At 37.7% G+C, this 23,411-nt stretch overlaps 1 protein-coding gene across 2 annotated transcripts in view; it reads left to right on the top strand.

The window, feature by feature from the left end:
- LOC129926477 (trissin receptor-like) overlaps positions 1–23,411 on the top strand; it is an 84,375-nt gene that overhangs the window by 21,000 nt on the left and 39,964 nt on the right. The window contains exons 1-2 of one of the 2 annotated variants that reach the window (XM_056030718.1): positions 5,222–5,268; positions 21,926–22,234. In XM_056030718.1, coding sequence (XP_055886693.1) covers positions 22,051–22,234 — 184 coding nt within the window. In that variant the 5' untranslated portion in view covers positions 5,222–5,268; positions 21,926–22,050. Of the gene's footprint in view, positions 1–5,221; positions 5,269–21,925; positions 22,235–23,411 lie in introns of those variants that run through there. The other variant, XM_056030717.1, reaches the window with a different exon arrangement.

Raw genomic sequence — 23,411 nt, 5'->3', positions numbered from 1 at the left:
AGGGGTGGAGAGAGACAAAAGTTGAGAGTTCTATTGAGACTAAACACTGACCCGAACACGTCATATTTTGATCACTTAATTATAGTGGTCAAAGAGTTCAAGTGTTCTCGGGGCGTCTCTTAAATGGAGACATTTTATTTTCAAATGAGTAAGATGCAATCAGCGGCGTAGCTAGGGTGGGGGAAAAGGGGACTCCAATGTCGAAAGTCCCAACTTTAGGGGGGGGGGCCTAACGAAAGTCCAATTTTGTTTTTTCTTACATTGATTATTAAATAGTACGGTCCAGCCATTGTATTCTGGCTCTCTTATCTTGTCTATTACAGACGTTACTTAAGGTGATAACTACGTCCTACGCATTTCATGGGTCAATCTAGTCATGCATGTTGATCAATGACTTAATCCCTGCTCAATCGTTGGTTTTCCTGTCTGATTCAGGCAATTCATTCCATTCTCTAATGGCACTAGGGAAGAATGATCACTTGTACGAATTTGTTCTAGCGTATGGAATAAGAGGTGTGCCTCAATCTTTGTGTTTTTCTGAGTTAGCCATTATTAGCCACAATGCGTCTTCTTTTCTTCTAAAATCCATTCCTTCTTTTAAAAAAATTCTTGAATCAGACACAATAGAATTTTAAGTGCAGCTCCGAATAGCGATGGGTGCATAAAATATGATCAATTCACGTCATCGTCTAATTGCTATTGCGAACAATTTTCTTTCGTTGTTATTCTGATATGATTTTTCAAATTTTTTTTTATCCTTATTTGGTTGCAAGCAGATATTGTTTGGAAGAAAAAAAAAGGGAGAACACTCTAATTTACGCAATGGGTCTATTTTTTCTTTAGCATTAGTTTAATGTCGTAAAGAAAGATTTGGAATGATTTTTCTTTTCAATGATTCATTCTGTCTTGAGTGGCAAAAAATCGCAGTAAAACAAAGAACAGATAACCGTGATTAACCCTGTTGTCTGAAAATCCGTCTATAGAGCAAAATTAAAACATTGGGATCAGCTCCCCTTATTTGATTTTGAATTAAAAGATCCCTTTAGTCAAACTATGAAAAAAAACAACATTTAATGGCAGTCTGACACGAAGATCGATCTTCAACTAAATCAATTTCTGTCCTTGTGAAACAGTTCTGTGTTGATTTCTCCCTGATATGACCTTTAAATATATTTCAAAACCAGCGGGATACCACGACTCGGGCAGATGATGAAAAGGTCATCTGTTTCTGTGCCCGCTCCCTGTGGATAACGAGGATGCCATGTTGCCAGCATAAAGACCAACCATCATTAATTATATCCAACTTACGTCATGTACCAATTGAAGCTAGGTGGACACAGATCCGCCTTAAATAACCCGAAACTTAAAATCTCAGACTTTACCAAGGTTCAAATCCTCGGTTTGGAATGATAGCGAATTTACCACTCAGCCACCTGGCCTTCATATTGTAAATTAAGATTATCCAATTAACTTTTAATTGATGGCATTTAGTTACGTCCCAATAGAATGTATTATATCTAACTGAAGATAATAGAAAAAAATGACAGTGTGATGCAGTTATTAAGGTTTCTTAAACTTGTAACAATTAATAGCCAGAAAATCCAAAAGTGAACCAGATGTGACGTAATAACTCGTGTCTAATAATAATAGCAGACGTCTTCGCATCCATAATTTGATTGGACGAAAAGCTGGGCATTTTTATTTTTTATTTTTGGAGAAAGTAACAAAAGACAGACCTCAGGGGAGAAAAACATTGACCTCGGAGTGTGGCAGACGGACAAGTCAAGTCATAGTTTAACCTCTCAAGGGTGCAGTTTTAACCAGTAGTTCAGGTTTGGTTCCATATCTGAAAAAAATAGCTGAAGATTAAGTGGGCTATTGTTTTAAATATATTCTTTGTATTTTTACATTTTAAGACCCACACGACTATTTAGCTGGCTAGTTTTTCTACAAGGGCCAGACGTCAGAGATAAAAGCTTTCAGAAGCAGGTATTTAATTTGATAAGATTGTATCTAGTCTGTGTTGTTTTGTTTCGTTTTACGTGTGAGAGTTTTTAATGTAATTGCTTTTAGAAATGTTGTTTTTTTTTTGAAGAGCTCACACCAGCACTAAAAGCAAATGTTAAACATCAGACATATTTCTCATAATATTCGTGATAGCAACAACATTTTCGATTTAAAAAAAAAAGTGATTAAGGGTTAGATGAGTTCGACTCAACTAGAAAAAATTATATTGGTCCCAGTAATGTTTGATAAAATAAAATTATTATTATTATTATTATTATTAAGTTTTCGTAATGTCATTGCCTCTGTCGTTCCTGAATGCAAACCCCGCTTTGACCTGCATATTTTGAAATGTCCTTCATCTATCTTTCTTCGGCAGGTGGGAATGTAATTATTCGGAGGTCCTCAACATGTTTTTTTCTGTGAAGGCTCGTGCTGGATAGGCCTTAGGTATCTGGAGGCCCTAGTCGGCCCTAAATAAAATAGAAAAACAAAAAGACCAAAAAATAGCAATGAATGAAAAACTTTTCTGCATGTCTAAATCAACCAATAAGTTGAATTCATGTAGCTCTTGTAGTACGAACAGACTATATGGACGATTCGTGATCAACTGATTCAGATGTCCAAATGGTTCGAGGCAAGCAAGACCCTTTTATGAACCATGTGACCCGAGAAAGGCTTTTATCTCGTGGCCAGGATGAGAAATTGGCTCTTCACCGATCTCTCTGTCAGGAGGCCCCCGTCGACTAAGTGATTCATTTCTTCACACCCGTCTTGACATGTTGCACGTTCTTCCGAACCTCTGCATGAATTCCTCCTTTCGTGTGTGGCTGGAAGCTCAAGCCCCACGTGGGGGGCCATCCTTATGCCTATGCTGTCCCATCGTACCCGTGGAGGGACCATCACCACACCCTTTGGGAAACGGGCTGATGGGGGTTTTGGACTGGTTTAGCGAGCCTTGTTTACATCCCTACCACGTGTAATGTAGCCTAGCTAGAGGGTACGTGTGGTAGCCCCCTGGGAGCTATGTTAGCTACCATTCTTGGCAGATCCACTTTCCAGGGCAGACGTTTTCACGGAGGCGCCACGCTGAGGCGAAGGTAGCTGGAATATCACCAGACTAGAAATAACGTTTTGACATTTCACTAAAAGGAAGAAACAAATAGTCTTCTAACATCTGTAGTCTAACAAGTACATCTAAACTAGCTAGGCATGTAGAATACGTAGAGTTTTGCTACGTTTGAGATTTGATCTGTGTTACTCAATTTTTTCTCTAAAAAAAAATTTCATTGAGTTTTTCGCGTGGCCCCACACCAGGCTCTAGGTCTATGGAGATTTCATAATCAAAATTAATAAAATCAATCCTTTGCTAATGAAGCATAAGTATATTAAATTCCATTTTCTTGTACTTTACTTTCATAGTGCGGTTGTCCATTGGGGCCACAACAAGGGTTTATGTGATTGTCTTTAAGTAAGGGGAGGTAAATATTATTGTTTTCTTTTTACATATAAGAAATTCTTCTCTAAATCATGACACTTTGTATATTTTTTTAAAAGTAGCGCTATATAAAAGCTATAATTTATTTTATGTTGAAATGACAAAGTGAACATATTCAAAAAGGGGAATCACTCTTACTTAAATTAATAAGAAAAATAATTCCCATGAATGAAGTAGCAAGGATAGTGATAATTCCTAGATGACAAGAAGATTATGAAGAGAGTTTGTATTGTACGCATGGGCGGCCCCCGTTGAATGTAATGTCAAGGAGCACGAGATTATGTACCAAAATTCAGCTCAGGATAATGAAAAGTTGTTGCTATGAATGAATTCAATTTTTGACTATGACGAACGTGTAAGCTAATAGTAAAATAAAACATTAGTATAATTAATAAAAAAAAAAAAAATAATAAATAGTGTATATTAAGTGTAGTTGTATCAATTAGCTGGGATCAGTCATGTAATTAATTGTGTAATAGATCTAACAATAATAAATGTGTGCGATTAGAAATATTTTTAGGAAAAATAGTTTTGTTTAATGTATTTACATGCTTTTAGCTTTCTTAGTGAGCTATGATCCTAAAGTTAATGAACTAATTGGTTAATTTTTTATCATTTTTTTGGCATGCACAAGAAATAACGCAAAAATTTTAATTGATCTGATATTGGGTTTGGGACTAATGCTTCTTATACAGCCTCATCAGTCAAGTACATAGTCTTTCCCTTGTTCGATATTAAAGAAAATAATTTATTACTAATAGTTAATTAGCTAATTGGTTAATTGTTTTATCGAGGTTTTTTTTTTTTTGTTCTTTTTTTTTGTCAGGCACAAGAAATAACGTGTTACAACATTTTACCAGACAGACCGACAGACAGACAACAATTGTTTTTGTTTAGCGAAACTTCATGCTTTTAACTCTCTCAATGCGCTTTCGCTTGTCTGAACCAGTTTAAAAAAAAAAAAAAAAGGAGGGGGGGGGGAAAGAATGGTGGATTTCTGCCTGGTCATGCGGTTTACGCGCTGGACTGTCGTTTGCATTTATCGATGGTCCCGGGTTCAAACCCTGCCCGCTACCATCCCCCATCGTCCTGCGGGAGGTTTGGGCTAGGAAGTAAACAGCTCTGAAGGAACATCCGAAACATGTAAAACATTTTAGAAACAAACACTCATCAATGTAAAGGTCACATGATAGTTTTTTTTAACGCTTTAAAAAAAAATGCTGTACAACTTCAACCAGTGATCAAGGGCTCAAGCCTCCAAGTGCCTCACCTGTCAAGTACAATTTCTTTCCTTAGTTTGAAACCAAACAAAATACTTAATTGCCAATATAATAATTAGCTAATTGTTTGTTTTTTTTTAATTTTTAAATTTCAAATCGAACTGAGATTGGGTGTGGAAGAAATAATGTGTCCGAAAGTCTTACCAGACAGACAGACAGAGTGAATTTATATAGGCCCAAATTTTGTAAAAATGACAATGAGATTCCTGTAACACAGAATGTTGAAAGGGGGAAAAAAAGATCTTAAGAAAGATCTAAAAATAATTGCTTGGAATTCTTTTGATTGCTGTTAAAGAGCATTTCAGACAACATCATAAATATAACTAGGATGGTGATCAGCAGACGAGATGTTGCGTTGCCCTGTTTCTTTTAATTATGCCCTGCGGTTACTAAGACTGAAATAAAAACCCGCCAACAGACGTGGCTACATTTTAAAAATTGAGTTATTTCCCCTGGTAGGAAACGCGGCTCTTTCTTCTGACATAGGTATGGTATTATCCTATACTCTTAAGCGAGCAATTCTTGTATATCCTATACTCTTAAGCGAGCAATTCTTGTATGTATGTATGTATGTATGTATATATATTTATATGTATATATATATATATATAAATTTTATTTCGAAAACGGCTCTAACGATTTTCTTTAAAATTTCAAGGTATGTGCATAATAGTGAGAAAAAAATTCTCAACTCATTGGCCACATCGGGAAAACTCGAGGTCGACCGTTATATCGGTTTGAAAATGCCTCATTATCGAAAAATTAATTTTGGCTGCAATGTTTTATGAATGAAAATTTTCCATGACGTAAACGGGAAAAACGCTGCTTACGTCACTAGGCTTACCGCAGTACACTAAAATATTTCTTTGCAAACAAGAACAAGTTTTAAAGAATCAATAGACCTAATTAAACATTTGCGCACCATCTTACTGTAGATTGATTTATTATAGAACTATGAAAGAAAAGTAATGAAATTAAATGTGCCGATATATGATTAGTTATCCTATACTCTTAAGCGAGCAATTCTTGTATGTATGTATGTATATATATTTATATTTATATATATATATAAATTTTATTTCGAAAACGGCTCTAACGATTTTCTTTAAAATTTCACGGTCTGTGCATAATAGTGAGAAAAAAATTCTCAACTCATTGGCCACATCGGGAAAACTCAAGGTCGACCGTTATATCGGTTTGAAAATGGCTCATTATCGAAAAATTTATTTTGGCTAGAATGTTTTATGAATGAAATTTTCTATATGACGTCAATGGGAAAAAAAACTTGACACCGCTTACGTCACTAGGCTCACAGCAGTACACTAAGACATTTCTTCGCAAACAAGAAAAAGTTTTAATGATTCAATTGGCGTAATTAAACATTTGCGCACCATCTTAATTTACATTGATCCATTATGAAACTATGGAAGAAAAATAATGAAATATCTTTATGTATGATTAGTTATTGTGTTTTAAAGGCTTTATAAATTGTTTACACTTGAATTGCTTACACCCATAGGTAGCTTTTACTTTGTTATTATTTTGCTGGTGAATTATTGCAATGTGTGTAAGCTTCGAAGTCTGCTGTCCAATACCAAAACGTAGGAAATGGTCATAACACAGCTTATCTATGCCTTACTTGCACAATCAGGGCCGGCCCTAACATTTGCGGGGCCCTATGTGAAAAAAATGAGGATTGCGCGTGGACCAGTAAGGGTATTGATAAGGATAATAAGTGAACATAAAGATTTTGTATTAGAAAATAAATTCGTATTTGCATTACATTTTATTAAATGAAAGCTGACGATGCCGTTTTTTTATATCACGCGTAGGACTGGCGTTTACCATATTGATTGACACCCCAAAGTGACAATTTTGTCTTTTTAAGGACATTTTTATGAGTTTCAGGAGATTTCCAGGAGCTCCTTGAAAACAAGGAGACCACGGGAACCCTATTATAAATTATAATGGTTTAATTTAATAATTTACACCTAGAATTAGCGCGGGGCTTTTGAACCTTCGGGGTCCACCACTGTGACAGCATAGGCCTAGGGCTGGCCCTGATGATATCCAGCTCGCGGTCAACGAATTTTCATCACGCTGCTGCCTTTTTTTTATTTGTTAACCTATAAACCTCGGTAAAACAGAAGTCATGTTCCAAAAGTCACCCAATAAAACCTACTCAGCCCAAAGATCACTGCCATAGACATCCCTTAAAGTGGTAGATAACTTCACATTATCTGGGAAGCATTGAATCAATTGACGCATTGCTTTAAAGAGAGTTTGATATGTGATCATGGATAGTCGTGCTTTTGGACGCCTCCAAGCGAGAGTGTGGCGAAATAAATCGCTCGCCTGTCTACGAAAATCAGTGTCAACCAGTATTCTCTCAACTCATCTATGTGGATCTGAGACATGAGTACTTTATAGAAAGCAACTAAGACTTCTTGAACGACTTCACCAAAGACCACAATACAAACAGCGATATTCTTGCAAAATGGTATGAAATTCGAGTCCGAAGATAAGTGAGGAATGCAGTATTTCCCTTTGCTGTGCAGCCCCAACTGTGACCTACATATTTTGCCACATCCAGGGCAAGCATAACCATTGTCCGCAGGTGGCCGATTTAGATTTTCTTTTCGCCGTCTGCGTTTGTTCTCGGGAGCAGATTTTCTTTTTGTCTCAAATGTGTATCCCGCGGCCTTCGTGAGAGACCTCCAGCTGTCTCGTTCGGAGGCCGCATACAACCAGGTGCTCTCTTCTATGTCAGCCAAGAAAAGTTGACGACTAAGCTGGTCTTTGAAGAATTTCCGTGGAGCGCTTCTGTCACGTCGACCACATTTTAGCTCACAAAAAAAGACTGCCTTTGGCATTCGTTCGTCTCCCATACGGGATACGTGCCCTACCCAGTGCAACTGTCGGACCATAAGAAGTCCCTCTATACTGTCCATACCGGCGTTGGCAAGGACATCGCTGGTTGTAGTGCGGGTCCTGCCACCGTATGTCCATGATGGAGCGCAAGCATCTTTAATGAAAGCACTCAAGAAGTCTTAGTTTTTTCTGTAAAGTGTCCATGTCTCAGAGCCATAATGAATATACTAATTGCAGTATTAAATGTCATGAAGTAACCATTTTAGAAGTTATACTGCAAAGACTTTCTTACAAGCCTATAATAGCCCAATAGTTCTACATGAAAGAAGCAATGTAAAACGTTAAGACGTGAGCTGTGGTTTTCTATAGGGACTTTCTATTCTTATCGCCATGTACAATTACATTGAGAACTGAAAGAACTAAAAAGCAACTCTTCGGATTGATAGTGTTTACCCGATAGTTCATTTTCGTAATTACAACAATATTCCCAAAATAACTTCGGGTAAATATCCTTCCTTAACAAATTATTCATCCGAGCGAGGCTCGGTCACCTGATATTTGTGTTTTAAGTGCTTAATAAGTTGTTTGCACTTTAATTGTGTAGAGCGGTGTAGATACCTTTTACATTGTTGTTTATTTTGCTGCTGACCTCCAGCTGTCTCGTTCTGAGGTTGCATGCAACCATGTGCTCTCTTCTATGTCAGCTAAGTCAAGTTTGCGCCATAAGCTGGTGTTTTAAGCGTTTCGGTGTTACGTCGCCCACTTTTTAGCTCACCAAAAAAGACTGCCTTTGGCATGCGTTCGTCTGAGATTCGTCTCCCATACAGGATACTGCTCTGTCCAGCGTAACTTTCGTACTTAAAGAATTCCCTCTATACAAAGGCCGCGGATACACATTTGAGACCAAAAGAAAATTTGCTGCCGTGGACAGACGCAGACGCTAAAAGAAAATCTTAATCGAGCACCGCGGACAATGGTTATGCTTGCCTTGGATATGGCAAGATATGTAGGTCACAGCTGCAATCCTCATTAATTTTCGGACTCTAAGACAAGCCTTATTATTATTATTATTATTTTGCTGGTGAATTATTACCATGTGTTCATGCTTCGGTGTCTACTGTCCTGTACCAAAACAAAGGAAATGGTCATAACACAGCTTCTCTACGCCTTACTAGCTCACACTAAACATGATATCTAGCGAGCGGTCAACGAGTTTGCTTACGCTGCAGCCTCTTTTGATTTAATTATAAACCTCGGTAAAAAGCTTGGAGTTAGGGCGTGTTGACGGAAAGCCCAGGAGAGATCTGAATGGAGGGATGTGTAAAAACAGGTCAAAGCACCACTGGGATGGATGGATGGCAAAAGCCGGTATGAACTTCTTATAGTCCGACAGTCAGGCTGTGCAGGGCACGTATCCCGTATGGGTAACGAGCATATTATTCGGCGTAACAGAGGTGCCCTACGGAAACGTTTCTTTAAAAAACTAATGCAATGATTTAAGACTAATAAGAAAAAATGAGCCATTTTACTTTGTCACTAAGTGCATGTTTTACCCTATAACGTAGAGAAGTTACACTGCAAAGACTTTCTTCCAAGCCAATAATAGTAAGCCTACAATAGTTTTACGCAAAAGATGGATTGCAAAACTTTAAGACGGACTTGAGCTGTAGTTTTTCTAGACTGTAGGAGGACTTAAAAGACTTTAAATTTAATCGACATGTTCAATTAGGCCTACAATTTAGAACTAACAGAACACTAAAACAACTCTTCAGATTAGTAGTCTTTATCCGATCGTTCATTTTCGTAATTACAAGAATATTCCCAAAATGACTTCGGGTATATATCCTTCCTTAACAAATTATTCATCCGAGCGAGGCTCGGTCACCTGATATTATATCCTATGCGCTTAAGCGAGCAATTCTTGTATATATATTTATATATATATATATATCTTTTATTTCGAAAACGGCTCTAACGATTTTCTTTAAAATTTCACGGTCTGTGCATAATAGTGAGAAAAAAATTCTCAACTCATTGGCCACATCGGGAAAACTCAAGGTCGACCGTTATATCGGTTTGAAAATGGCTCATTATCGAAAAATTTATTTTGGCTAGAATGATTTATGAATGAAATTTTCTATATGACGTCAATGGGAAAAAAAACTTGACACCGCTTACGTCACTAGGCTCACAGCAGTACACTAAGACATTTCTTCGCAAACAAGAACAAGTTTTGATGATTCAATTGGCCTAATTAAACATTTGCGCACCATCTTATTGTACAATGTACATTAATCCGTTATGAAACTATGAAAGAAAAATAATGAAATTAAATATCTTTTTGTATGATTAGTTATTGTGTTTTAAAGGCTTTATAAATTGTTTACACTTGAATTGCGTACAACCGTAGGTAGCTTTTACTTTGTTATTATTTTGTTGGTGAATCATTGCAATGTGTTTAAGCTTCGAAGTCTACTGTCCCATACCAAAACATAGGAATTGATGCCATCGCCTCTCCCGGCCCTACCAAATCGGCCAAAATACTAGAAGGGGGGGGCGAAATAATCTAAAAATAGGTTGAAATATAAATAATTAGTATATATTATTAACATAAGTAATAAATTCGTATACAAATTGTGTGAATTCTATACTAAAATTCGTCCGCCCCCCCCCCACCCCCCTGGATCCGCCAGTGCAATAAAGTGGCTCCAATGTTCAGTCTAGATATCATGTTACTTTAAATAAATAAAAGAATATATATATTGCCTTACATTTGTGATAGTAAGTGTACGTGTTTTGAGTCAGTGGTAGTGCAGTGTGTGTGCCTGTGTATGAAGTGACCAGTGGACCTTGAGTGTACATGCTTGAGTGAACAGCAGTGTGTCAGGGACTGTGTGTAAAGGGAGGTCAGTTTAGAGAACAAGTGGCTGGAGGAAAGAACAGAAATAGAGACGAATCAAATCATTGGGTTTCTTGAAGCTCATGTTGTTTTAGTGTGGCTAGTACAACATTTAGTAAGCCTAGCAAGTTATTTATTTTTTATTTCTGTTTTTTTTTTTTTTTTTTTAAACCTAGAGCGTGCTAATTGAATAATGAGATATAAAATGTATGCCTCTTTCAATGAAATAAGTTTAATCCTCTTATAGTGGTAAAGCCTCTTGTTTGTAAAATGTTTTACATATTTCGGATGTTCCTTCAGAGTTGAAGATAGTTTACTTCCTAGTCCAAACCTCCCGCAGGACGACGGGGGATGGGAGCGGGCAGGGTTTGAACCCTCGACCGTCGATAAATCCGAACGACAGTCCAGCGCACAAACCGCACGACCAGGCAGCCATCCTCTTGATATTCAAAATGTGTCGAAGGGATTACAAAATGCTGAAAGTCTGGAAGGTTTTAGGACAAAGCCGGTCAACTGGGTTTTTGTTTTGTTTTCTTGTTTTGAAAGAGACATTGCTCAGATAATCCTCCATGGATACGCGGAAAGTGTACACTTTAATATAAAAGAGCTCCACAATCTTGTGATCTCCCGAAAACATGTCAACCAAGACATTTGTAAACGAGTTTTTGTCTTCTGTCAAAGATATCTTCTTTCAAAGTCTCTCTCACTCTAAGAAACATTCATTTATGACGCCATATACAAAATAGTAGGGACACTTTTCAAGACCATTGGCGTCCACGTTAGCTCTGCCTTCAAGGACATGGCCTAGTTGACCCTCGTCATCTACAGTGCTTTTTTTCGGCACGCTCTCATGTGTAGTTCATTTTATTTTTACAAAGCTTACATCTACTCACAGACAGACAGACGGACAGACAGACAGAGTGAGTTGATATAAGCTTTGTAAAAAAGTCCCCTACTCTAACACAAAGAAAATCTTTTTCAATGCAATCAGGTCACACACTTTAGCTCATTTTCTAGCTCCTTTTCTAGCTCACCTAAGTCTTTCAATGTCCTCTCTCCAACCGAGACCATTCGTTATGGAAGACACGAAAACAGGCATGCAACGTCACAACCTGTGGGCAGTTTAGACCAATAAATGGCTGCCATGACGTACAGACCTGTGATGTGGCACACAAGCTATTGGTCTAAGCTGCCCACAGGTTGTGACGTTGCAGGTCAGTGTTCAGGCCTTCAAGAATGCTTGGTCTCGCTCCAACTAACTTAAACTTCACATTCACATCTCGCTATACGCCCTATTAACATTCGCGAGCCATGTTGACCAGGATCTCATACCTCGTGATAGCCATGGGTCAACCTTTTAGAACATTATACTGTGTATGCATCCCAAAATTTATCCCAATCATGAATATAAACAAAATAGTTTGTAACTCCTTGGGAGGAGCGCACACCCCACCGTTTGAGAAGCCTTGGCCTATGCGTTAATTATATCTACATTATATACAACTGAGGAAGCTCATGATTGATTTTGTTGGTTGAACGCAAATGGAATAAATTGTATCGAAGAGTTATGACGCGCTTACGTTTTCCGGTTTCAATGAGCGTAGTGATCTACTTGCTCACCTTCAGGGTATAAGTGTGGATCTCTTGGACATTACAGAAGCATAAATCAACGAGATATGCGATTGATTCATTAATTCTCTTAGCTACGTTGTTTTAGCGTCTCTTGCGTTCCAACTCAGGGGAGATAATTGTACAAATTAGTCGTGGTTGGTGGAATAACTCTTGTTTTGTTTTAAAAATCTCTATCCATCAAAGAAATTAAATGGGGCTTGCATATAGGGGAGGTCTCCTACTCTGCTCAAAAGATTCATTGGTATAAACAATACATGAATGAATAAAAAAAAATATTCAATATTAATTGCAAGTTAGTAATTATTTTGATTCCAAGTGACATTAATCCTTCAGTATTCGGATATGGTTAAATATGTCGTATTTTGTCCACTTGATAATTGTACGCATTATTTCTCTCACACCCATTCTCAGATTAATTTGAAACTTTAAATAATAATTTAGTATGCCTAAACAAACATAAATCCATTTAGAAATTCACCAATTAGTCAATTAATTATTCTTTATGAATTGTCTTGTTTGGTATAGGAAAGGGATATAACTTTTACACTATCGAGAGATATAGTTGTAACTGTGGATGGAGTTCTTTTCCTTAAAAAAAGCTTTGTTTTCTAAAAATAATATTTTAAAAATATTTTTCTTATTAAGAGTGTGTAGATCAGTGATTCCCAAAGTGGTCTACATAGACCCCCAGGGGTCTACGAAGACTTCCAAGGGGTCTACGAAAGTTAAAAATGGAATTGGGGGTCTATGAGATGTGCACGGGGGTCTACGATAAAGAATCTCAATTCAGCATGTCGTGACTTTAATTTTGACAATTGTAATTTTTTCATACACACATTTATGATTTGTACCTTAGGAAATCCTTAAAATTGTTATCCTGCTGATTGAATAAAAAATTCTTTTAAAAAAGTTTTATAACTATTTAAATTGTGTAGTTTTGTCTAGTTATACATTTGACAAAAAGAATTGTAGACTGTACAGCATTAAGTATTTGAAATTGAACTTCATAACTTCCTTGTCAAACAAGCGAGTGTTAATGTGCCATTTTTTATGATGCTATGAAACCAATTATGCTGGAGGATCATTTGAGATGATGCCACCCTGATAAAAAGATAATGGTTTGCAAAAATTTCAAACACTCAAAGATAAAGTTCAGAATACACTCAACTTAAAATCTCTCTTTGACCTGAAAGTGAGAAGATGATAATTATTGAACGTTTTACTATATCACTTTACTCATAGTAAAATACTGAAAACCTCATACGATATGCAAATTATTGATTTTACCAGCCGTTGAAAAAAATTGTAAAAACGCTGACACAAACTTATATCATTAAAAGAATTTCATGTTTGGGTTTTATGGCCGGTGTCTTGTTTTGGGCCTCTTTAATGCAATTTTGAAGACATGGTCGGCATTCTCTGGTGACACTCCAAAAGGGCAAATTTCAATGGTCCCAATTTTGAGCTTCCAGAACATATGTTTTCTCATTATGAGGTGTACGGTTTTGATGTGAACAATTTAGGTGGTTCTATCGGGATAGTTTATAATAGGTTTCATCTTTCTTGTATATCGAATAAGAGCTTGTCCATTACTCGTTTTTACAATTCACTATTAGTTTCTTCATTTTTTCCTGATAGAGTGCGATGTTCAAGTGTGTATTTGTTTTCTCACATTTGGCAAGTGTGTCAGCCTTCTATGTCCTTCTATTTAAACATTGGAGAACACTGTTCTTGCTGATGTTGAGCATTACAAGGTCACATAATATGTTTTGTACAAAATCTTTTGGATGTTCCTTCAGATAATGTGGATAATTACATCCTAGCCCAAACCTCCCGGACGGGAGATGCGAGAAGGCAAAGTGACCACTGAACGTCAGTTCAGGCATCATGAGTTATTTTATTTAGGAGGCATCAGAGTTTGTCAAGCTTTGAATGACTTATTTTTTTGTAAAAAAATTTAACTTTTTGGTGAACTTGGCTGATTCGCTAGCATGGGGGTTGTCCTCCTCTCCATCCAAACCCAAGAATAAAAGGACCAAGGTCACTGGAATAAAGGGAAACCCCTCCGGGGGCCTCCCAAGGCCAAATAGCTCCAAGTAGGTCATCTAGAATAAGTCATGGATTCCAGAATTGTACAGTGGAATTGTAGAGGCCTCAAGGCCAATTACGAGGAAATGCAGCTACTGATGGACTCTGAGACTCCTGTAGCTGTCTGCTTACAGGAAACATTTCTGAAAGATTGCACCAGCTTCCGAAGCTACCGTGCTTACAGCAAGAGGGTAGAACTACAGACCACACTACAGGCCGTAGCAGCTAGGATAACCCTTCACAAGGTTATCACTTGCTGCAGCCTGTATCTACCACCTGGCGCTCCATTAAACCGAACAGACATGGAGGACCTATTGAAACAACTCCCCCGGCCTTATTTAATCCTTGGGGACTTCAATGGTCATAACACCATGTGGGGATCCAACAATACCGACACAAGAGGTCGTATGCTGGAGGATATCTTCCTCCAACATGATTTATGCATACTTAATGATGCATCACCGACCTACTTGCACCCAGGAACTGGATCACTCACATGCATTGACCTCACCGTATGCGTCCCCGGTCTTCTTTAAATGGTCAGTTAGCAATGATCTACGGGGAAGTGATCACTTCCCAATCATCATTACTAACAATCTCCCTTCATTAGGACGACCTCAGCTGTGGAAACTGAATAAGGCCGATTGGGAACAATTCCAAAAAAGATGCTCCGAGGATATCACAGAAAATATCCTCGATGAACAGAACCCAGCTGATACCTTTGCTAGCAAGCTACTAAGTATAGCCAGGAAAGTTGTACCCCTAACCTCTGCAAATCCAAAACGGCCTAGCAAACCATGGTTTGATACAGCTTGCAAAAGTGCTATTGGCGATAGGAAAAAACGACTGGCTGCATTTATAAAGAATCCTTCCCAGGAAAACCTAAAGCTATTCAGGATAGCTAGAGCAAAGGCTAGACAAACCATACGGTCAGCCAAAAGGAATTCCTGGAGAAGTTTTGTCGGCAGTCTGGATGCCAAAACTTCTGCTAGAGCGGTTTGGAAGGCAGTAAGGCGAATCAAAGGGAAAGAATCAAATGCAATAGGGCATTTGAAAAACCAAGGACGAACTGTCACGTCCCCCAGAGAAATAGCTGACTGCCTTGCATCCTCAATAGCAGAAAAATCATCCACTGCACACTACACGCCAGAGTTCCAAAAAGTCAAAACCAGGGAGGAAAGACACCCCATTGATTTCAGGTCAGAGAACAATGAAGACTACAACAAACCGTTCTCGCTTGAGGAACTGAGGGAATCGCTGGACAATTCACATGACACAGCGCCTGGAGAAGACGAAATCCATTACCAGTTCCTCAAGCACCTTCCCGAACCCTCATTGGCAGTTCTGCTAGGGGTCTATAACTGTGTGTGGCAAACAGGCGCTTTCCCAAACAGCTGGAGGAAAGTCACAGTTATACCGATACCTAAACCGGGAAGAGACGTCTCTGACCCAGCTAACTATCGACCAATAGCACTAACAAGCTGCATCTGCAAAACCATGGAAAGAATGATTAACAGTAGGCTGGTCTGGTACCTGGAAAGGAATAAAGTGATCTCAAACTACCAGTGCGGATTCCGGCAGGGGCGGACAACAACTGACCACCTGGTAAGACTGGATAAGACTCTAATATAAGTAATGCTTATATTAGAAATGCATTACTCAGAAGAGAACATCTAGTAGCTGTATTCTTCGATATAGAAAAGGCCTATGACACAACCTGGAAACATGGCATTCTACGTGACCTGGCGCTTATGGGGCTTAAGGGACACCTCCCCCGTTTTGTGGAGGAATTCCTGAAAGATCGAAAATTTCAGGTTCGAGTGGGCAACTCCGCTTCTGACACTCATGACCAGGAAATGGGTGTACCCCAGGGCAGCATTCTGTCAGTCACCCTGTTCAACATTAAAATAAATAGCATCATAAATCCGCTGTCCCCTGGCATAGAGTGCTCTTTGTATGTTGATGACTTTGTCATTCTCACTTACGGGAAAAACATGAACACCTTAGAAAGAAAATTACAGTTATTTTTAAACCAAATTCAGGGTTGGGCAAACTATAATGGTTTCAAATTCTCAGACTCCAAAACAGTTAATATGCATTTTTGTAATCTAAGGGGACTCCACCCAGACCCTGAACTATTTATACACAAAAAGAAGATCCCTGTCGTGAAAACTACAAAATTTTTAGGCCTCACCTTAGATTCCAAATTTAATTTTCTCCCCCACATTAAGGAACTTAAGAAGAAATGCCAAAAGTCATTAAACATACTAAGAGTACTCAGCCATACGGACTGGGGAGCTGACAGAGATACCTTGCTGCTGCTCTATCGGAGTCTAATTCGATCCAAGCTAGACTACGGATCCATAATATATGGAGCAGCAAGGAAGTCGTACCTAAAAATACTGGAACCAATACAAAATGCTGCCCTGCGTCTCTGTCTTGGCGCGTTTCGTACATCACCTATCCCAAGTCTCCATGTGGAGGCTGAAGAACTCCCCATGGATATAAGAATGAAAAAGCTTGCAATGCAGTATATAGTCAAGCTAAAATCCAACCCCACGAACCCTGCTTTTGACTCCTTATTTAACCCCACAGAGGTAGAATTATACAATCGAAGGCCTAACGTCATACAGCCGTTGGGCCTTCGAATGAGAGAACCCATCCAAAATTTAACCCCACCCATTGACCAAATCTCTAAAATAGAAACCCCTCAGAATCCTCCTTGGCTAATGAATAAACCCAAATTAAATTTATCCCTCCTCAATTTCAAAAAAGAAAATACAGACCCAAGCATACTACAAGTCCACTTTAGGGAACTGCAGGAGAGCTACAGAGATTGTGGCACCATCTACACAGACGGATCCAAAATGGAGGGAAAGGTCGCGTGTGCCTGCTCCTTTCGGAACAAAACAATCTCCCGTAGACTCCCCGATGGCTGCTCCATCTTTACAGCCGAATTGCACGCAATATTGCTTGCACTTATGGCCGTAAAAGCATCAGAAAGGAGGAAATTTATAATCTGCTCCGACTCCAAATCTGCATTGCAAGCTTTGGGGCTGATATATTAGAGTCACTAATTTAAATACACTATTTGATAATGTCGACCCTGGGAAGGTACTGGGCTTTATCCGGGAAGTGGGGCTATCTACGAAGATCTGATTTATGAATTTGTGAACATGCACTATTTACATTAGATTTTTACCAAATATTTAAATTTTTACTACCTTGACTATTTTAACTGTGAATAGACCTTGATTTTAATGATATGACTGTATAGAATCTGGCCCTGTTGTTTAGAGAGAGAGTAGTCCTTAAGGGACTGCAGGCACGACATGGCCTAAATTGTGCCGATGTGCCTCAAATCAAACAATCAACTATTTCTTCTCTGTGGTTGTCAAAAAGCTCCATGATTACAATGAACTTAATTTTTTAATTATTTTTTCTCCATTGGGCCATTCATAGAGTATTCCAGCTCCTCCGTTTGTGGAGGCTTTCTAAGAACCATCAGTGCAAACTCTGACCCATTGGTTGTTAGGAAAAAGGATTTGCAGAAGAGTTCACTAAATTCTTGAACTGTGTTGGAATATAGTCAAATGTTTCTTTCTTCTTATGTAAGTCTTTGCAAACAACATATTTCTGCAAACTACATATTTCTGTAGACAGCTGGGTGAGTCAACCTTGTCTGGTAATGATGTATTTTTTTTATTCAAATTATTATGGCTCAAGAAATCAACGAAAAATTTCTCTTTGTGAAAACTTTTACTATGATACTTAAGGCACATTAATATTTAATGTTTTGAAGAACTACTTCATAAAATAACAAATCCCTATATGGTGAGCTTGCAAACCTTTAAAAATAAAAAGTTTTCAATGTGTTTAGTGATTGTATGCTATACGTATTAACTGTTATATAATGGGTTTAAATTGAATTTTGTTAATAAAATTATTTTTTTTTAAATTAATTCAACTTAAAATGTAGTTTTAAATTACTTTTTCACTCCTCGTATCACTGGTTAGAAGTTATGTTACACAAAATGTGTAATTTGAAATTGATGAACTTTCAAAAATTCAATATAACTTAAGTAGGGGGTCTACGGAAAACCAGAAAATATGGCAAGGGGTCTACAAAACAAAAAAGTTTGGGAACCACTGGTGTAGATGAACGTTTTGGTGTCGTTTTGGGGGGGGGGGGGCGGGGGGGATCTTATCACGTGACAAAGACTTGTGAGACTACTAGCACAATATGGTTTTTAAGAGAAAGTCTCGGCAGGTCTCTTGCAACTATGAAGTCGATACGTTCGGGCATAACAACTTTCATAGTCGATACATGAACTCTACATGACTCACTGTCAGGGGCGGACTGGCTATATGGGCAAAGGGGCAAATGCCCGGTGGGCCGGTACCAAATTTGCCGGTCTGGCCGCGACCAAAGAAAAAAAAATTCAATGCAGACAACTTTAAAAATAAGCAGAAAGACACAAAGGCCCGAACACGTTTTCTTGTTGTTGTTGTTGTTTTATTTTTTTTTTTTTTTTTTTACAATTAATTTTGTTTGAAATTCAACAAGAATATCAAGAAAACTACACTATACACTGTAGGCTACGCATTATCATTTGAAAAACGTTACACTGTATTTTCTTCTATGCACGAGCGGCATGGTCTGCTTTGATGTCTTCGAGGCTGTGTTTGGCCTAATCATTTTGCTTGTCGGCATGGACCTTTGATGGCGGCTGATGGCGCTCCCATTTTTTTGCTCCTTCCCTTCCCCGTCTTCTGGTGGCTCCATTGGCAGTTAACGAAAAAGAGGGATGAGAGAGGTTAAATTAGAAAACATTGATATAACCCAGCAAAAAAAAAATAGGCGCTACTCTTTAAAAATACTTAATAGAAATTAACTTAAACACATACACACAACACATAGATCTAAAAATACCACACTTAAGGCTTACAAAAAAAAATATTAAACTGTTTTGTAATTAATGGCAAACTTATGCTTAGTATGAAGTCATTAATGATGAAAATTATTAAAATAATTACTATAAGTTCTATAGTGCGGTCACATCCGATATTTAATGAAAGGAGATTTAATTTATATATTTATATATACATATCGCGTTTTTTGAGAATGTACTAGGACGAAGCAAGAGCTTTTCACATTAAGTAAGTACCTCTTTAACCGTTCTGCTTTCTCTTATCTTTTAATGGATTGGGTTGCCTGATTAAGTCAGGAAACAAATAATTTAGCATATTTTAAGTCACAGATCAACACGCATGACTAGATTGACACCTGAATTGCGTAACTATCTTATTTTTTAAAAAAACGTCTGTAGTCTATAAGTAATACCAAAAAGCTTCAAACTCATTGAGGCTGCTATATGTTTTATAGTTTTCAGACTACATACATGCATAAATAGAATACATTTTGTAATCCTACGAATGGATCCGTCCAGTTTTCAATGCGTTATCAAACTTTATATATTTTAAAGAAAATTAGGCTTACACCTATAATAGAACACAGGGGCGTAGTCGGGAGGGGAGGGGTTCAAACCATCCCTTGCCTCAGACCTCATTGTCTGAAAGGGAAACTTTACTTATTGCCCCAGTGCAGCCAATTTAAACAAACTACGGTTACAAAATTTCATGAGCGTAGCCAAAAGGGGTTTTGTGGTTGCCCTCCCCCCTCCAATACAAAAAAAAAAAAACTAAAGCATTTTACCATTTTCTACCAGTCGCTGAACACCAGTGAATAGCAAATTTAGTTTTTGAATTTTGTTAGCGGAAGAGTAGCAGTCTGGTAGGGTCTGGTTCGAAGCCCCGGAACCAAGCATCATTTCCGTTATTTTAAGCTTTAAAAAATGCATATTCTGAGGTATATACAGAGTAATTGCACTGTATATACCTCAGAATATGCATTTTTAAAGCTTAAAATAACGGAAATGATGCTTGGTTCCGGGGCTTCGCCCCAGACCCTACTTGGGGAGCTCACAGCGCTCCCCCGGACTCCCTACCTGTCCCTTGGCGGTGTGTACTGCCTTTTCACTAATTACAGGCAGAGAGTATTCTAGGGTAGAAAAAACGTTTGAAAGAATGAAAGATCAGAATGTAGTGAAGATTAATTACATATACACACACTAATATATATATATATATATATATATATATATATATATATATATATATATATATATATATAATAATAATAATAATAATAATAATAATCTTTATTATCCGTAAGGAAATTTGTCTTACAATTTGTGCATTACACCAAACAAAAAACATTATAACTATAAGAAACCAAAGTGTACATTCACACCAGACGCACTCATAATTTACATGTGACAAAGTTTATACCAGATTGTTCTTATTTAATGATTTGATTGCCAGGGGAACAAAAGAGTGTTTGTGTCTGTTTGTCTTTGCTATCGGTGTCTTGTATCTCTTTTGTGATGGTAAAATCACAAAATCCTGACACAAAGGGTGATTCTTTATTTCGAGGATCTTGTTAGCTTTTTTATAGATATTTGTCTCAAACAACTGACCAAATGGGGTTTGTTTTTTGCCAATGATTTTGCCAGCAGCATTTAGGATTCTATAAAGTTTATTCTTATTTTTAATGCTCAGATTGCCATACCAGGCAGTGATATTGAAACTTAAAATATATATATATATATATCCCCCCCCACACCGAAAATATATGACATACCATTTGTGGGCCGGTTTATATGGTAATGCCCGGGCTGATTTTGATACCCAGTCCGCCCCTGCGCACTGTGTAGTGCTGAGTACTCGTCTTCCTTCAGGCTGACACTTCCTAGCTTCTTCTGGAGTTGTTACAAGTGATGTACTTTTTCTATCAAATTTTGAAGACGTGGTTTATTTTTTTTATTTTTTTTTTTTGTAGAAGGATTTTAAAAAAAAAATGGAATTCACCTTGGGGAAGACGGATATAAAAAAAAGTTAAAATATAATTGTGAAGAAAGATTTTAATTGCTCTTACCAGCCCAAAGCTAATTAGCATTTATTTTTTACATTTTTACAAAAAAATAATCATTTTGTTGCTTTTTTTTTCTGAAATAAATTTATTTTATTTTATTCATGTTATTTTTTTTTTGTTAATTGACAACGCTCAATGCTAACAGCTAAAGATAGATAGATAGATAGATAGATAGATAGATAGATAGATAGATAGATAGATAGATAGATAGATAGATAGATAGATTAGATTAGATTAGATTAGATTAGATTAGATTAGATTAGATTAGATTAGATTAGATTAAACTAGACTAGACTAGACTACACTAGACTAGACTAGACTAGACTAGACTAGACAGATAGATAGACAGATAGATAGATACTTGCTACATTAATATAATTTACGATAGGTGAAATATAAAAATATGGATATTAACTTTGAATCTTGCTGTTTAAGCTTCAGACTTAGGTCAATTAAAAATATTTGCCAGGAAAAAAAAATCACAAGAAAAGAAAATCTCTCTCTTGTAGCATCCGTACCAAGTTGTATGACCTTTTTGAACTTATTGACTTGATGGATTAGGATTAGTTAAAATTTCAAGTTTCTTGTACTTGAAATACCCCACAGTTCGCAAAAGAAATGATATAAATTCATCAATGTATTCACCTCTTTTATTTCAGTGTGCTTGTATCTTCTGCGAAGACAAGACAGTTCAAGAAATTGGATAAAAGGCAAAATGTTTTACAAATACATTTTACTTATGTCATGCACGAGAATGACGTCATTTCGCTAGCCACCGTCACAAATGGGAAGTAGTTATCCATTAGACTCTCAGACCAGTGGCGTCACCTCTCCAGATGTGACCACTTCGGACAGCGGGAACCTGACCATGGGGTCGGCGATTGAATATGAGGATCCCTTCTCGAATCCCTGGTTCAAGAGTGCCTTTATCTTGCTGTACTGTGTTGTTTTCTTCGTTTGCTGCTTTGGTAAGCTTACTACAGCCTGGCTTTTGTTTAAGGTGTAAAGAGAATTTACGAAGTTAGGATCTTTTCTTTTTGAATTGTGTAGCGTTGAAGAATGCGAATGTCGTGGAATGCTGGGTTCGTGCTTCCTGGAGTACTTTTGACACGTGACAATCATCATGGGCGTAGCCGGGGGGGGGGGGAGGGGGGCTTGGGTTTCAACCCCCCACCCCCAAAATGAAATCCCCCCCCGCAGGGATCGGAATTTAGTGACTGATTTTTTGCTGTGATATTATTTATTTAAGGTGAGATTTTAATACTAGACCATCACTTGCCCCAGCACAACCAAAGGGGTTTTGAGTTTAAAACCCCCTACCAGGGAGGTTCGAGTTTAAAACCCCCTACCAGGGGGGTTCGAGTTTAAAACCCCCTACCAGGGAGGTTCGAGTTTAAAACCCCCTACCAGGGGGGTTCGAGTTTAAAACCCCCTACCAGGTGTTTTTGCAGTTAAATCCCCTTTTCTATAAAACAAAACAGAAAAAAAAAATGCAAACGACAATCCCCAAATTCCAAGAGCACAGTTAAGGAAGATTTTTATTTTAAAACCCCCCACCCCCAAAATGAAATCCCCCCCCCCCCCGCAGGGATCGGAATTTAGTGACTGATTTTTTGCTGTGATATTATTTATTTAAGGTGAGATTTTAATACTAGACCATCACTTGCCCCAGCACAACCAAAGGGGTTTTGAGTTTAAAACCCCCTACCAGGCGATTTTGAGTTTAAAACCCCCTACCAGGGAGGTTCGAGTTTAAAACCCCCTACCAGGTGTTTTTGCAGTTAAATCCCCTTTTCTATAAAACAAAACAGAAAAAAAAAATGCAAACGACAATCCCCAAATTCCAAGAGCACAGTTAAGGAAGATTTTTATTTTAAAACCCCCTCTAAAATTTAAGATAAACCCCCAGTCTATATAAAAAAAGGAAATTACACAATCATAATTCTAAGAGTATAGCCAAAGGGGTTTGAGTTTACCCCCCCCCCCTTCTCAGTAGGGTTTTAAGCTAAAAAATACCTCTTCAATATAAAAAAAAGCAAATTACGCACTCAAAATGTTATGAGCGTAGCTAAATGGGTTTTGACTCAGTTTTGAATTTAAACCCCCCTTCAGCGGGGTTTGAAGGTAAAAAATACCTTTTTAATA

Source organism: Biomphalaria glabrata, chromosome 5 (assembly GCF_947242115.1).
Source record: "Biomphalaria glabrata chromosome 5, xgBioGlab47.1, whole genome shotgun sequence".
NCBI classification, from domain to species: Eukaryota; Metazoa; Mollusca; class Gastropoda; family Planorbidae; genus Biomphalaria; species Biomphalaria glabrata.
The sequence above is the reverse complement of the archived record's forward strand: the minus strand, read 5'-3'. Positions and strand labels throughout refer to the sequence as shown.